The sequence below is a fragment of the Crinia signifera genome, chromosome 2 (genome assembly GCF_055691185.1).
Source record: "Crinia signifera chromosome 2, ASM5569118v1, whole genome shotgun sequence".
NCBI classification, from domain to species: domain Eukaryota; kingdom Metazoa; phylum Chordata; class Amphibia; order Anura; family Myobatrachidae; genus Crinia; species Crinia signifera.
The window spans coordinates 198,738,931-198,754,879 of NC_139218.1; the positions used below are offsets into that span (position 1 = coordinate 198,738,931).

The 15,949-nt window shown below is 41.3% G+C and overlaps 1 protein-coding gene across 2 annotated transcripts in view; it reads right to left on the bottom strand.

Annotated features, from left to right (window-relative positions):
* The window catches only part of GRIK3 (glutamate ionotropic receptor kainate type subunit 3), a 524,589-nt gene that overhangs the window by 166,230 nt on the left and 342,410 nt on the right, over positions 1-15,949 (bottom strand). For both annotated transcript variants that reach the window (XR_014470426.1, XM_083173547.1), the window contains exon 8: positions 6,361-6,468. Coding sequence is in view for 1 of the 2 variants with exons in the window: in XM_083173547.1 (XP_083029673.1) it covers positions 6,361-6,468 (108 nt within the window). In the remaining variant the exon portion in view is untranslated. The remainder of the gene's footprint in view (positions 1-6,360; positions 6,469-15,949) is intronic.

The following is a 15,949-nucleotide window of genomic DNA, read 5'->3' on the forward strand; positions in this document are numbered from 1 at the left end:
CCAAATCCAAGGCATTCTGACAGCCAAATCCAAGGCATTCTCTCCTGTTCTCTCTCTCACTATCTCACTCTTCCCTGCGCTCTCTCTTGCTATCACCCCCTCCACTGTACTCTCTCCCGCTATATCTCCCCCCCCCTCTCTTTCTCGCGCTATGTCTCTCTCTCACACATGTGTTTTCCCTTTCAGGGGTGGGCTGCTCCAATAGCACTGCTGTGTGAGGGATTCAAAACGGATTCCTCCCAGGAAGCCCTGTGGCCGCCTGGGTCTGTGCGCATGCGCAGGGGGACTTCTACGTAAGAAACCCGGAAGTCCAGGCAATGTTGGGGATCACAGTTGCCAGCGCTTATCACTTTGTGTTGCTTATCGCATATGTCAGTAGATATGCGATGAGTATTGTGACGATGGGCGGCAGGATGTACCATTACTGCTTGGTGCATCCTGCCCTCTATCCCTCCAGGGCCACTCTCTTATGTTTTCCCCCCAGGCTAAAAGTTGCCAGCCAGCCCCTGGCAGCACTCCTTTACAGAAATAGTACACAGGGCAGCAACCCTCTATTATTATTTCTACGGCACACAGGACAGTGCCCCTTTATTTTTACAACACACAGGACAGCAACCCTGTACAGCACAGAAGGACAGCAGCACCCTTTACCACACAGAACAACACCCCTAAACACAACACAGGCCAGCACAGGATGGCAGCAGCACCCTGTACAGCACAGAACAACAGCCCTAAACACAAATAGGCCAGCACAGGTGGACAGCAGCACCCTGTACAGCACAGAACAGCACCCCAAGACTACACCCCAGTACAACACTCCAAGACAGCACCACCCAGAATCTGCCCCACACCACATGCATACACATAGGCAGAGGTCGGTCCTCTAGCTTCTCCAATGCTGGAGTGAAGATGGCACTGATCGGTGGAGACTTATATAGGATCCAAAACCCTGCTAGAATCCGACAGTGGGATGATGTTTTGCCTTGATCTGAGATCCGAGTCTGGCGGGAAAACCCAAGCCGGACTCGGATACCGCCTCGGATCGGGAAGTTTTGGGAACCCGCTCATCCCTAGTTAAAACACACAATTACTACCAGAAGTTATTATTTACATTTGGTTTTAAAACTTAGTACAGTATGTTTTTTTTAGCCCTGAAAGCCCATCATCGATTAACCTTTAGTAAATATACTCCTAAATTGTTAACTTATAGTCCATTTCTAGCCTTTAAATATATATTTTTCCACATCTCATTCTTCCTCCATAAAATCACTGCTCAATTGCTGTGCAAGCCAATTATTAAAGTACATGTTAATTGGTTAAAAATCGCATCTGGTCAGAACCATGTTGCTTTGCCAAGGGGAATATTTAAATAGATTTAAAGTTATGAGAGAGCTCTTCCTAACTCAACACTAAATTGTAATTGGGAATTAGGGCAGTATTTGAGCTCCATATGCAAGGCTCTGGTAGGCAATATTTTCCCTTCATGGAAGCAAACAATGTCATTTGCAGCCCTTGCATTGCAACATTGTTTGTCCATATGCAAATTTGCACCTTTTATCTGGGTTTGATCTTAATTCCAAATGAGACATTTAATGCAGTACAGAACAACCAGTCTGCTAAATGTAATTTAGCAGTGGGAACTATAACATACAAGAATAATATGCTGTTTCAATAAGAGCAATTATTTTTGGCCCTCAGTTGCCACAGAGAATATCCACTATGATCCAATCGGCATGTAAATTAATTCAATAAACATTACTAAGGCATCCCCAAGGGGCTCTAAATTTACATTACGTTGCTATATAAAAAAAAACACCTTAAAATGTCACTAGCATACTTTATATTAGATACAGTATATTAAAAACTTATTTATTTTTAACCCCTTCCCGACGAGGCCTTTTTTGTTAATTTTTTTTTTTTTTCCCCTCCTCGCGTTCAAATAAGCGTAACTTTTTTAATTTTCCGGCTATATAGACACATGAGGGCTTTTTTTTTGCGGGACAAGTTGTACTTTTTAATGGTACCATTTACTATACCGTATAATATTCTGGGGAATCAGGAAATAATTCAATGTGGGGTAAAAAAGAAAAAAAACGCAATTCCACAATTTTGCGCTGGTTACGGTTTTTTTGGAGTTCATAGTTCGTTTAAAATGATGGGTTATCTTAATTCTATGGGTCGTTACGATTCCGGTGATACCAAACTTATATAGTTTTCGTTATGTTTTACCACTAAAAAAAAAAATAGAAAATTTAACGGTTTTTCTAATTTGCGTCGCCATGTTCTGCGGCTTATAACTTTTTTATTTTTCCACCTACGGACCTGGGTGAGGGCTCATTTTTTGCGGGCTGAAGTGTACTTTTTAATTAATACCATTATGGGATATGGGCGACTTTCTGATCTCTTTTAGTTATTTTTTTTTGGGTACGCGATGCGACCAAAAAACGTAGTTTTGGCGTTTGGAATTATTTTCCGTTTACGCCTTTAACCGTGCGGGATAACTAATGTTATATTTTAATAGATCGGACTTTTAGGAACGCGGCGATACCAAATATGTTTATTTTTTTTATTTTTTATTTATTTTTATTTGTGAAATGGGGAAAGGGGGGTGATTTGAACTTTTAATATTTTTATTTATTTTTTTTTTTTTAAACTTATTTTTTTTTTTTTTTTTACTTTTACTACAAGGCCCCCTAGTGTACTTGACCACTAGGGGGCGCGATCGCCTGTACTAGGTTCAGCCATAGAGCTCTATGGCTGAACATAGTGATTTTCAGCACTTTCTATTACATCCTGCCTCAGGCAGGATGTAATAGGAATGCTGACACGGCCAGCACAGGGGTCTACATTAGACCCCTGGCTACCATGGCAACCGATCGGCACCCTCCGATCTCGCCGCGGGGGGCCCCGATCGGCGCCGGAGGGGGGCGCCCCCCCTCCGATCAGCTATTTAAGCACTGCGGGCGCTTTGCCCGCGGTGCTTAAAGGGTTAAACGGCCACGATCGGCGAACTCGCCGCTCGTGGCCGTGAGAGCAGGTACCTGGCTGTAATATACAGCCATTACCTGCTCTCTTTCAAGCCAGCTCACTCCGTGAGCTGGCTTGATTCCCCCGCAACCGACATATGACGTAAATGTACGTCATATGTCGGGAAGGGGTTAATATAAAGTGAATTTTATGGTGCTACGGCTGCTGCCTCAAACATTTTTACACAGAAATTACAGAAATGAGAACACTCAATTATGATAAGTTGATAGTAAGAATACACTAAGGACATGGATATGCATGGATAAATATACTGAGATGGGAGTTATATTGAAGAGGGGATATTGGCCATAGCAACCAGCAACAGATTTTACTTATTTATTTAGCACCTTCCTAGAAGACAATAGATAGAATTTGATTGGTTTCCATGAGCAACATACCATCTTACGTAGAACTCCCATCTTAGTAAATATACACATAGGCATTTTACGTTAGACATCAACAACATAGCTCATATTAGACCCCTGTCGACCTTGCAGTATGTCGGCCTAGTGGTGTCAACCTAATGACTATCGACCATCTTTAGGTCAACCAACTGAGAGTATGCCTATAGCTACAGCATACCAATTATAACATAGGGTGCTAGGAGTTATAAATCATATTTTCAATTTTCAGTCTATATTAGAAGAGTTGTCTCAGAATGGTCAATGAATTCTCCTGTCTAGTAAGTTTATGGGTACTGTTTACCTAGAACGGCGCCCACGATCTATATCGCGGGTATCTTGCCGTAAATCGCAGGCATCACATGCATCTTATGTGTTTGTAATGTTAAACTACCTTCCAATCAACCAGATCAACCCAATGGACCCGATTTTACATAGGGAACAATGTTAAATTCCCTTCCAATCAACCAGATCAACCCAATGGACCCGATTTTACATAGGGAACAATGTTAAATTCCCTTCCAATCAACCAGATCAACCCAATGGACACGATTTTACATAGGGAACAATGTTAAATAGCCCCCAGATCACAAATTGAATTGAATAACCACCCTGAAGTGTGAAATGCCCCCCCCCCCCCCATTGTTAACGTCACCCCGCGTTCAACGTCATCCCGAAGCGTGGCAAGCGCAGCGAGCCCGCAAGGGGTGGCGTTACGTGTTCTCCTACCTTTTCATACCCCCACTATCCACGTCGGCGTGGAGTTGAAAATAGAAAGTGTGGCGAGCGCAGCGAGCCACCGCGCCTGAAGCGTGGGGAGAGTAGCGAGCCCCGCGAGGGGATGCGGATACCTGTGAAGCCCGCGAGGGGAAGCGGATACCTGTGAAGGTATCTGCGTCCGCTCGCCACGCTTCGGGCTCGGTGGCTCGCCACACTTTCTATTCTTAACTCCACGCCGACGTGGATAGTGGGGGTATGAAAAGGTCGGAGGACGCGTACCGCCGCCCCTCGCGGGCTCGCTGCGCTCGCCACGCTTCGAGATGACGTTGACCGTGGGGTGACATTAACAATGGGGGGGGGGGGGGCATTTCACACTTCAGGGTGCTTATTCTATTCAATTTGTGGTCTGGGGGCTATTTAACATTGTTCCCTATGTAAAATCGTGTCCATTGGGTTGATCTGGTTGATTGGAAGGGAATTTAACATTGTTCCCTATGTAAAATCGGACCATTGGGTTGATCTGGTTGATTGGAAGGGAATTTAACATTGTTCCCTATGTAAAATCGCTGCAATCGCACCCATCACATCGCAGGCATCGCATGCCACTATAATGGCATGCGATGTACATGCGATCAACGTGATGAGCGCCGTGCTAGGTAAACAGTACCAGTTTATGCATAGGGAACGCTCATGTCAATTAATAGCCGATGCATACAACACTGCAGATGGGCAAATATATGCACTTATTCTCATGTACTCAAAGTGGCAACATCTGCAGCCAATTGTTCAATTCTGCATCACACTCTGCAGACTATGGATGGGATGCATCAAACAGCATTTTGCAATGAAACTTCAGAAAATGTATTTATTGAAGATTCAGGGTTCTTTCCACATTTGCACAAAGCTGCTTGGGCCCAGTGGGTAACACCATTTTTATATGGTGCTACCCATTAAAAACTGATTCTTTTCTCATTGCCCTCTGATTGACTTCTGGATCATAATTCCAGAAGTCCCTATACTAAAAAGGACAGCTCTAATTGGAAGAATATTACAATATTTGATGGATGCTGCCCCATTTGAGAACACCACCCAGTTAGCTTAATTATTTTAGCTACAAAGACAAGGTTTTTCCACCCCAATCATAATGCTCTTCTTCTTGTCATTATGTTTCAGAGCCATTGATAGTAGATTAAGTTAAATATGTCCCGGTGTGAGTTACCTTTATTTCCTTAAGCCTATTGAGCCCCTATTTACAAAGCATGAAACAGAATAGACACAATTCACAATAATCTGTGCCAGCATCGAACACATAGCCATTGGGTAGATGGGTGTGAAGTGAAGGCACACAAGTGCTACATGGGGTAATGGCAGTTCTAAAGTTCCTTTGCAAAACATTTTTATAGGCAATAAATGGAGCTGAACAGATGGTCTTAATGAATGAGATGCATATAAAGGGGACAGGTTGGGCTTGGATATGACTTTTATATAATTACAAAGTGAACTTTTCTATTATTCCTTCTATTCAAACCTAGGGCAACTTTTACCCTCAGCTCTTCCAAAAACAATAGAAAGAGTAGGCATGCACAGCACAGTGCGCTAGGAGGACCATATTCATGATTAGTGTAAAACCAGTGGGATCTGCCTTGTGTTCCTAAATGTGTTTGACTGTAAATAACATATAATAGTCTGTCTAGTCTACTCTGCTAGAGCTTTTGCACAGGCATATTTATAATGGGTGAAGTGTGTGCGGTGCACACGGGCCCCCAAAGTGCAGAAAGACCCACACTCCACACTCTGCACCCATTTCTTCAAATTTTACCCTCCGGAATCCCAATGTCAGCAGAAGCAGTACTGTGGAAATAACCAGGAAAATTACTTGGAATTTTGCGCATGCTCAGTAGACTCTGGGACAGAATTAGGGTCCCCTAGTGACCCTAGTGCCCAGAGTCTACCATGCTGCCAGCTGGACCGGAGGTGGCCCGGATGGAGTCTGTAAATGGGCCTCCTCCTATCTAGAAGCGCCCGTGAGCTGTTGAATATGTTAATAAAAATGTATGAGAATGAAAAAAAAACTAATTATAAAAAACCTTTTCAGTTTTACTTAATCAAGGTTGCAGTGAATTACACTCATCTCAGAGACCATCACGATATGAATAACTAAAGTACCACAGATTAGGATGACTTGAAATTCTAAAAAAAATAATGTCAGTACCTTCTCCAAGCCCTCTTCCTTCAGGCTGATGATATCTAGATCAAAATCTGTTCGTAGCCCGCTGGTTTTGTTGAACACAATTCGTCCGGTCAGCCCTTCCCACTGGGCCTGCAGATAAAAGTAGGGCATTTATGACAATTAACAAGACTCATAAATCATCACTTAGTACATTAGCACAATACTTAATTTTAATTAATTTGTACATGATATTCCATTTTCTCTTTTTCTAATCCATGTCCCAAAAGGCTTTGGAAAATGAATAATCACATCATCATTGCTTGTTCCTTGATATTAATAGTGCATTTCCATACATTCTATTTCCATACATTCTGGCTATTTTCATTGTCTTCGGGGGGTTGAATATAAAAAATATGCTTTCCTGTTCTCAGATGCCTCCATATGCCTTCTTACTGTCCTACTACTTGCTTCTTGTCTCAAGGGCATTGCAACTGCCTGCCATATATATTATCACCATTTATAACTGCTCTTTTTGGCATTACCTGTATTTCTTTGTACACTCTACGTTGTATGCTTTCTGATTTATGTTTTCTAGAAATATCTTTTGTCACCAGAATCGTGTGACAGAATCTTATGCATAGAGAAGAATATTTCCTTCTGGGAGATATTTGGCTTCTCCATAAATTAGCACTTAATTTTCATGAATTAATGTTTGCTCAATAAATTAATTGAATATATTATTTCTATAATTTCAATAAAAGAGCCAAGTGAGAAGCCAGTTCTAGAGCAAATAAATATTTTATGGCTGAGATGGGTCATGTTGATATCGTATCACTGATAAATGGCTTAGGGTGGTTGTCAGAGTTGATGTTTGCAAGCAGTGTGAGAACGTATGCACGATAGACAGAAGCTAGATAAATAATATTGCATGTCCTCCTATATGTCCAGTTTTAGAATGCAGTAATTACAAAGAGGTTACAAGGTTGAATCATTCTCTGAATAAAAGTTACTAGTTCAGAATAAATTGCAAATATAGCTACAGAAAATAGAATTATACCATCAATTAAGCCAAAGAGTGCGCTAGCAGGTTGTGATTTCAGTAGAAACAGCAGGAAATGAGAGGCATTAAGTAATTATCAGTAATTATTTACCCTTTAAGCATGATACATTTCTGGAACTTATACCCATAATGACATAATTACTAGCTTCCTTTTTTGAATTCTCTCTTCACGACATTTCATTTGACTGCTCCCTTATTACTGTAGCTCCACATTTAACTACTTTCACCTGTTTCTAGATTTGGTTATTGCCCTAATGTACAATTTTCCACACACCTTTTCAATATCTTTAAAAGTTACCTATATCTCCCTCTTGATTTTGAAATGAAACTTAAAAAGTTTTTTTTTTTTTTTTTTTTTACTTTCAATTACCCCATTATTAAATGTTATCATTACAATACTTTGGTGTGGCCCTGTCCCAGTGACCCCTGCCATTCACTCAAACACAGTGTCTTAACTCACACAAATCTGGGATTTCTGTGGACATGTGAATGATGCTCAGGACTCTAGAAGGATTTAACCAAAACAGTAGATGAATGGATTTCAATCGAAGCTACTGATAGTTGTGCACAGTGTATTATTAACCAAAAGGCTTATTAGGCTGCATGCTAGGGAGCCAGGACATTGTTTCTGTGCAAGGTAAATACTGGCTGCATTATTTGCACACTGCAATTTAGATTTCAGTTTCAACACACCCCACCCAAATGTAACTCTCTCTGCACATGTTACATCTGCCCCACCTGCAGTGCACATGTTTATTTCCCATTTTGAGAACAAATTTGTACTGCGATCAGATTTGATTAAGGGCCAATATACAGGTTGAACAGTGATTACCCTGCATCCTCAGATCTAGACAGATTACCAAATTTGCTGGATTATCAATGATAACATTTTAAAGCACCGTTACTTCCACAGTGTGACCCCTGCAGCCCAGCTCGCTCCTCCACCACACCACCCGCAGCTTATCTCCGACTCGCAGGGAATTCCAGCTCTCGCAGTGCATCTCAGTCCTTGCGGCGCAACACCCTCACCCACAACTCAATCCCCCCCACATCCTAATACCCTCCCACTGCCCACGTAACTACTTCTAAGCCCTCCCACAGCCCCCTGTACTTCAAAAACCTAACAATACTAACTTCCTCCAGCACCCGATGTGTCCGGATTAAAGGAGTTTCCGGACCATCGGTTACCAGAAAATCTATGGTGTACAGTACCTGTGTAACCCTCCCCTATCCTGGAAAGGTTAATTATAGGTATGCTAGTGCCTCCACCCAAGTCAATTTACAATGTAGGTGGCTTGGGAAACCTACGTATTTATATAGTGTAGATGGTTGGTTGATTGATATGATGGGGCAGAGCCAGATGCTGCTCACTACTATTCTAACCCCTGCTTTTCTTTATTTCAGGATCCCTGCATCAGCATATGGACTAGAGGACCCAATTATGGTAAGTATATTTATTGTACAAGTTAGCAATTGTATTAAATTACAAATAGTAAACAGAACAGTTGTTATAGTACTTTCAATATAAAGATATCAATCAACTCAAATATACCTCTAATCTATCCTTAAAACTCTATACATAAACGTATGCATGCAGTACAAAAAAATTACATTTGCTATAATAGCAATTAACTGGCCAGTTAAAAGTAGAAACCCATACAATGCATTGTATTCATGTTTTAGTTGGCGCGCGTTGGGGCCCATTGTATATTCAGCTGATATAAATACGCTGCTTAGTTTGCCTTTCTGTGAAACTCTAGATGGACGTGCTGAAAAGTATGAGACTTGGATACTAATGTGTATATAGAAAGTATCCAATCCAATCAACCTTTTCTTGTTCTATTAAAGTCTGCTCTTCTATATACAAAGTAACTTAATTCTGGCTGTTAGCCGAGATATTGATGGACACACAAGACCAGTGTAAAGTACTTGTTTCTGCACTGTTATTTCTCACCCTTCTTGCAGCGTTGCTGAACCTATGCTGTCAGGATGCTTTAATATAGGCTGTACGTTTCGAAGCAGACTGCCTGTGAAACTTCCCTTTGTCACTCCACTTAGGCGCTGTCGCTTTCTTTCTCTGAGCTGTAATAGCTAAGCTGCTGTCAATCCTCATAAGCAGGTAATGATATCAGTGGCATCAGCTTGTGGAAAGGAGTGGGTCTCTTGGCAACCTTAGGAGCTCCCAGTGCTCCCCAGCGCCAGTGTGGGTGGGGCCGGCGCCTATGTTAGGCGGAGCAGAGATTGGAGGGAGGTGGCGGATCTCACTTCCTGCAATCAGTGACAGCAACAGCAATCAGCCTGTCCACAGCCGACTAGACAGGCTCCAATCCTGTAGAATGGGACAGCTTTGTGCAGACTCAGCTACCCGCTGCCAACCACAGTAGGTTATTGAGGGTTTGGGAGGTTGTCTGCTACTTCATATATGCCCACTCTAATGTCTACAGCTGTAGGATTATGGCTCTGGAGGGTCAGTCATTGAAGGAGCGAACAGCAGTCTGTATCTGGCTGGCAATGACAGTGTTTTTCTCCCCCAGAAAACTGAGCAGCTGACCAGCTTGCGGTGAACTGTTACTGCCAGTTTTTCCAACAGTTTGTCCATGCGACATAGCCTTGAGTGACAGCTGCATCCCCAGTGAGGGATCCAGAAAGTTCCTCACTGTCACATGAGCACGACAAACAAATCAACAGAGTTGATACATTTTTCCCTTACATACAACCCACAGAGGGTTACACCTGTAATACAATAATGAAAACTATAGCAATGAATTAAACTTGGTGCAATAATTTTGACTTTAATACTGTATCTATGAGTAACAGTAATTCTAGAACAAACAAGAACTTGAAGAAAAGGCTCTAAGAAACTAAAATTGAAGTATATACTTACCAAACCTGAGAAAGTTAAAATGTTGACCCCAAATTGTGGACAACGTTGACATGAAACATCACATGAACCCTAGATTAGTATACTCAAACCTTCATATCGCTTGCTTTGCTCACCATGCTTCGGGTACTTTACTGTTCCCAATCTGGGTCCACGTGTGTGTAAACTATGAAAAATGTGTTTTTTTTAAGTAAAAAAAACCCCTACATCAAACTTTTCATGTGTCAACCATTTCCATGCCAACCAATCGATCATGTTGACCTTTTGACCACATCAACCATATGGAATTGACCTATTAACTGTCGACCAAGATACTTTTGACCTAAAGACCAGATACTGGTGTGCACACAACCTTACACTTGCTCTTAAAAAAGTGGGCCATCATTACTGTATATGGAAGATTCCATATTGCACCATCTCCAGTGCAGTTTGCTGCTCATATGAATCTCTATCATTATAAGTCACACCGTTCACAAGTAGTTGTACCTCTATATCCACGGGATAGCTTTATGTAATAATAAAGGTAAATGAAGGGGGAAAAGTAATTTTTGTAAAGAAAGAACAGCCCCGCACAGCATTGTTGCTATCTGCTCCTCACACCAATCAGGCATTCTACCAGCCCATCCACTACTTAAGCCATCCACGTCTTTCTTCCTATGACACACAAAAGGCCCACAGGAAGCTGACCCAGTAGGGTAGAATCAGACTAGGGGCATATCTTATTACATGCATTCATTTACTGCATGTCAAAACGGTTTTATTAGTACAAATGTACTATTGGGCTATCCAATTACAGCAAGGGGGATAACTTCTAGGATTCATAAGTTCCTGGACCCACAAGTTATTGGCCCCCAAAAAATGGGTAAGTGTCAGCTTATGAGGCTAATTGGATAGCTCTGCCAGAAGCTATTAGCTGCAGTAGTGTACTGCAGCTGATAGACTATCGCCCAATGCTGTATATTCACACCGTAATATCTAAAACCAACAATGAAGACAAAATAGGGGATGGGTGAGATGGGAATGTTCAGAGAAAAAGTGACTATCCCTGCAAAGAATGAATTAGAATAAAAACACAAACTACAATCGCAAACACACCACTATGATTTGTCATTTGGCTATGAAAACTGGCCATAAAGTTACTGGCCATACCACAAAACAACTCAATAAGGGTGTAGTAAGCATCCCAGTGAGCTGAAGCCCAATGGTCACAATCCTGGCAGTGGAAGACCGACAGACACGACTGTTCCCGAAGGCAGAGCCAGCCCTAGCTAATTTGATGCCTGAGGCATTATTTTAATTTGAGCCCCTTAGCACTGTTGCTACAATATTTCTGCCCCTGATCATTGCTCCTCATTCACATTACACCACACTGTATTGCTTTTTTTCATACTGCATCACACAGTCGTGATCTTTAAACACATTACGCCACATATAGTGCCCTTTATACACTTAACACCACACCCTTATGCACCTTATACACAAAATGCCACAGTAATAGTTACCTTTTACACACAAAGCCACACAGTAATGCCCTTACACATTATACCACACATTAGTAATGTCTTTATATGAATAATACTATACATTAATGCCGATTACACATATGCCACACATTACATCCCAATCCCCCACCCTCCTGCACACTTAACCTGCTTGGAGTCTGCAGATATTGAAACCTGGGGTGGTTTCAGGGAGTCATTACAAGCCCATTCTTCTAGACTCCACAAAGGCCCATGGAAGGAGGAGCTGCTGTGGCTGGGCATAAACAAAAGCCTTCCTTCAGAGAAGGTGGCCATTTGTGTTACTGCCTCCCACTGTCTCTACTTACTGTACTGACACTCCCACTGCTGCTGGCTCAGTTGTATGAGCTGCATTCCCCTATGCATTCTAGTTGCCTAGTTTGCCTATGCCTAGGGCCGGCTCTGCCATAAGGTGAGTATTAGGGTTAATGTTAGGCTATAGAAGGGGTCAGTTAAGATATTACTGGGGTTAAAATACTCACAGGGATTTTCCTGTATTTAAGCTGTTGGGATTTTGCTGTCGGAATGTGCTGTTATGGTTACACACACAAAATATGAACACAAAGGGGGAAATTTACTAAGATGTGTATTCTACTTCACATGTGATGTCGCTATGGGCAACCAATCAGAATCTACTTCTTATTTATTTAGCACCCTCTAGAAGATAGTAGACAGGACCTGATTTGTTGCCCATAGCAACATCACATGTGAAGTAGAATTCACATCTTAGTAAATTTCCCCCAAAGTGCTTCTTGCCAACACCAGTGAAAACATTTAAATAACATATTTATTATATTAGCATTCGTGCTGCAAGTGATGAGAAACACCCCTTACCCAGAGATAACACTCACATAACACTTCCCATACCAGAAATTGTTTACAGAGAATATAAAAATGGATAAAATGTAAATCCTGTGCTTGATACTGACTAGAATATTTTTTTTGTTATTGCTTTTTTAACATGTCAATATATTTTTCTTTCTACAGTATGTTGGTTTCCAAAAAGGAAAATCAAATGTAAAGTACTGTCCATGTGTTTGAAGTTGGTGCGACTTCATTAATTAATCAAGGAAAAAATGCCAAAAGTAGGACAAATTGAAATCTATTAGCATACATTGTAAAATGTCAAAAGAAGCAGACAATGGTCGGCTGCATACTGTCCACACACTGACATTTTGGTGTTGAATTTAATGCTTGCGAAAGGTGAATGATGCAGATTTATGTAAAATCTTAGCTAAGCTTTCACCTTCACTTTACTGCATATCCAGATGTACCGTAACTTTATTGTCTAAATACTCTTAAATACTGTGAGCCTGATTCAAAGGGGCCCTGGAGCAGTGGGGAACACATTTCCCTCTGCCACCTAATTCCCCCTTCCCTTCTCCCCATTAGGTAGAGCCAGGGCCAGTGCAAGGTTTTTGGCAACCCCCTGCAAGCTATAATGCTTTTCTGTTATTACTGTTAGAATTACTGTGCAGGGCCAAGGTGGAGGTTGAACTAGATCCACCCTGTTTCCCCCTCTTTAATTCCCTGGATACAGATCATATCACTGCTTCATTGTTGGAACACAGCAGCATCAGTGGCGTAACTATAAATTTTGCTACCCCCTGCCATGTGAAAATATACTAATGGGGGCAGAGGGAAATAGCGGCCCCCTACCGGCATTATAGATCTGGGTGCTACACCCTAAGATGGGGTCCATTTCCTACACACTTTATACGCCACTGGTTGTTTGTTTCACGTGAACGATTTCCCTTTAAATAATAAATAATTGGATGTTAAATTATTCTTTTATCTTTGTGTTGAGGCATGTGTCTAGGGGGGGAACTTGCTGGGTGGTGGCAAACCAGGCTGATTAGGTTATGTGATTCTTTTTTTTGTCATTACAAACTAATAGTAATATTTTATTTTGTCACTGTCGGGAGTGGGCCAAGGGGCAGCAAATTGTGGTCTTGGAAGTGAAGGTAGGGTGATATTGGGGCTGCTTTGGCAGTCTTGAGGCATCCAGACTGGACTTCAAAATCGAGGGAGCAGCAGCAAACCTCCCAACTGTCCTGATTTTCAGAAGACAGTGGCATATTTTGGGAATTGTCCTACCTGCAGGCAGCAGTATCCCACAGTGGAGGTAAACCTGCCCCCCTGTCCCACATACGCACACTGTCTATTCAGAGGAGACAGACGGACTGGGTGTATGACAGTAGCTTACAAAGCATAGTGACGGCAAACGGGAGCCCCACCTTTCAGGTGATAATTAACAATGTTGGAAGGTATCATTTTATTCCTGTCAAATTTCAGAATACACTGTATATGATTTTCTCACACTTATGGTTGTGCATCAGGTGAGAGTTAGGTGAACACTTGGGAGGTAATTGTATTACTTATATTGTATATCATGTAAATTTGTTCATGTTTATCCCTGTTCTTGGAAATAATATGGACTTAAATCTACAGAATATCTATACTGTGATACTGTATATTTCCTCTCCACCAAACCCTGTCTAGATATCAGATAGATGAAATTATGTATTTGCCTATTTTCAGTGTGAGCCTGGGATATCTCTACCTACAGTATAATGAGTTTGTGTCTATCCTACAAAATTATCCAGTGACATTAGTAAAATAATTGTGTAAAAGTGAGCTATTACAACCTTTACTCATTTCAAATATAAGATATGGTGTAAGTGAAATACAATTTAATGTCATTTACAGTTCATTGATATGTTATAATGGTGTGTTCACTTTAATACAGGGGCCGACAGAGCTCTGATAAGCTGTCAGGCTGCAAACAGTCTCAAACAGCAAGCACTGAGCAGCTACGTTGCTCCCAGGCATTTGCAAAAAGAATGGAGTCTAACAAATTATTTACACTCTTCCTTTCTTCTTTTTCTGACATTTTCCTGGCAAGAACCCAGAGAAGTAAAAAACATTTGAACCTAGAACACAAAAACAGGGCTATAACTGTAGGTTATTACTTATATTGAAGAAAAGGACTTGGATTATATAATGGGTTAAATAGCTGCTATGAAAATCAGCAGGATAATCATTACGACTTAAATTTAGAATAAAATAATGATCTCAGTGCTTATTATAAATGTATAAGTTCGGCCAACTCCTTCATGTTACTTTCACTCCTTGTCAGTAGGTGCAGTAAATCACCTATACTCCCTAAAGACAATAGAAGATGATTTTCCTGTTCATCACTTCCACCTGAAACTATAGCCATGAGCAGGCCACCCACTATTAAGTATTTCATTATCCCTGCCTATTGCAGTGATTGCTAATCATTACACTCCAGCTGTTGTTGAACTACACATCCCAGCATGCCATGCCATGCATCAGTTTTAGCATGGTCAAATAGTAAAAGTGTAGCAGGGCATGCCGGCATGTGTAGTTCAACAACAGCTGGAGTGTCAAGGTTAGCCATCAATGGCCTAGTGCCTACCAGAACGTATTTCCCTGTGTATGAGAAAAATTACCGTACCGTAAAAAGGGTATGTTAAAGAAGTGTTATGGGAAATCCAGGCAGTTTTGGTAAGGAAATTGGTAATTCGGTACTGGCACGTCTTTAGAGAACATTTCTGATGTAGTGCAGAGGTTACCGATCTTGGTAATAAACACACATTAACAGTTAAGGATAGCCATTCTTATACATACTGTAGGTGACTTAATAAGTGCCTTAGGGGGTCATTTTGGTTCACTCCTTCTGGCAAATTCCTTCTTAGATAGACAAAAACATGTGCACTGCAGGTGAAGGTAGATGTTACTTGTGCAGAGAGAATTAGATTTGGGTGGGGTTTTACTTCAAAGTGAGATCTATATTGCAGTGTAAAAATAAAGCAGTCAGTATTTTCTCTGCATAGAAACAAAATAACTCACCCAAATCTAATTATCTCGGCACATTTAACATCTGCCCCACCTGCAGTGCACATGGTTTTGTCCATCTAAGAAGGATTTTGTCAGAAAGAATGAACTAGAATAAGGCCCATAGTTTTGTCCATCTAAGAAGGAATTTGCCAGAAGGAGTGAACCAGAATAAGGCCCTTAGTTATTTTGTGTTATCCATCTTTGTTTATGCATGGATATCCTTAAAACTTGGACTGTAAGTGTGGCTTGAGGACAAGAGTTGGAAAATGCCAGTATAGTGCAATTCTCTATTTGATAAAAAACCCT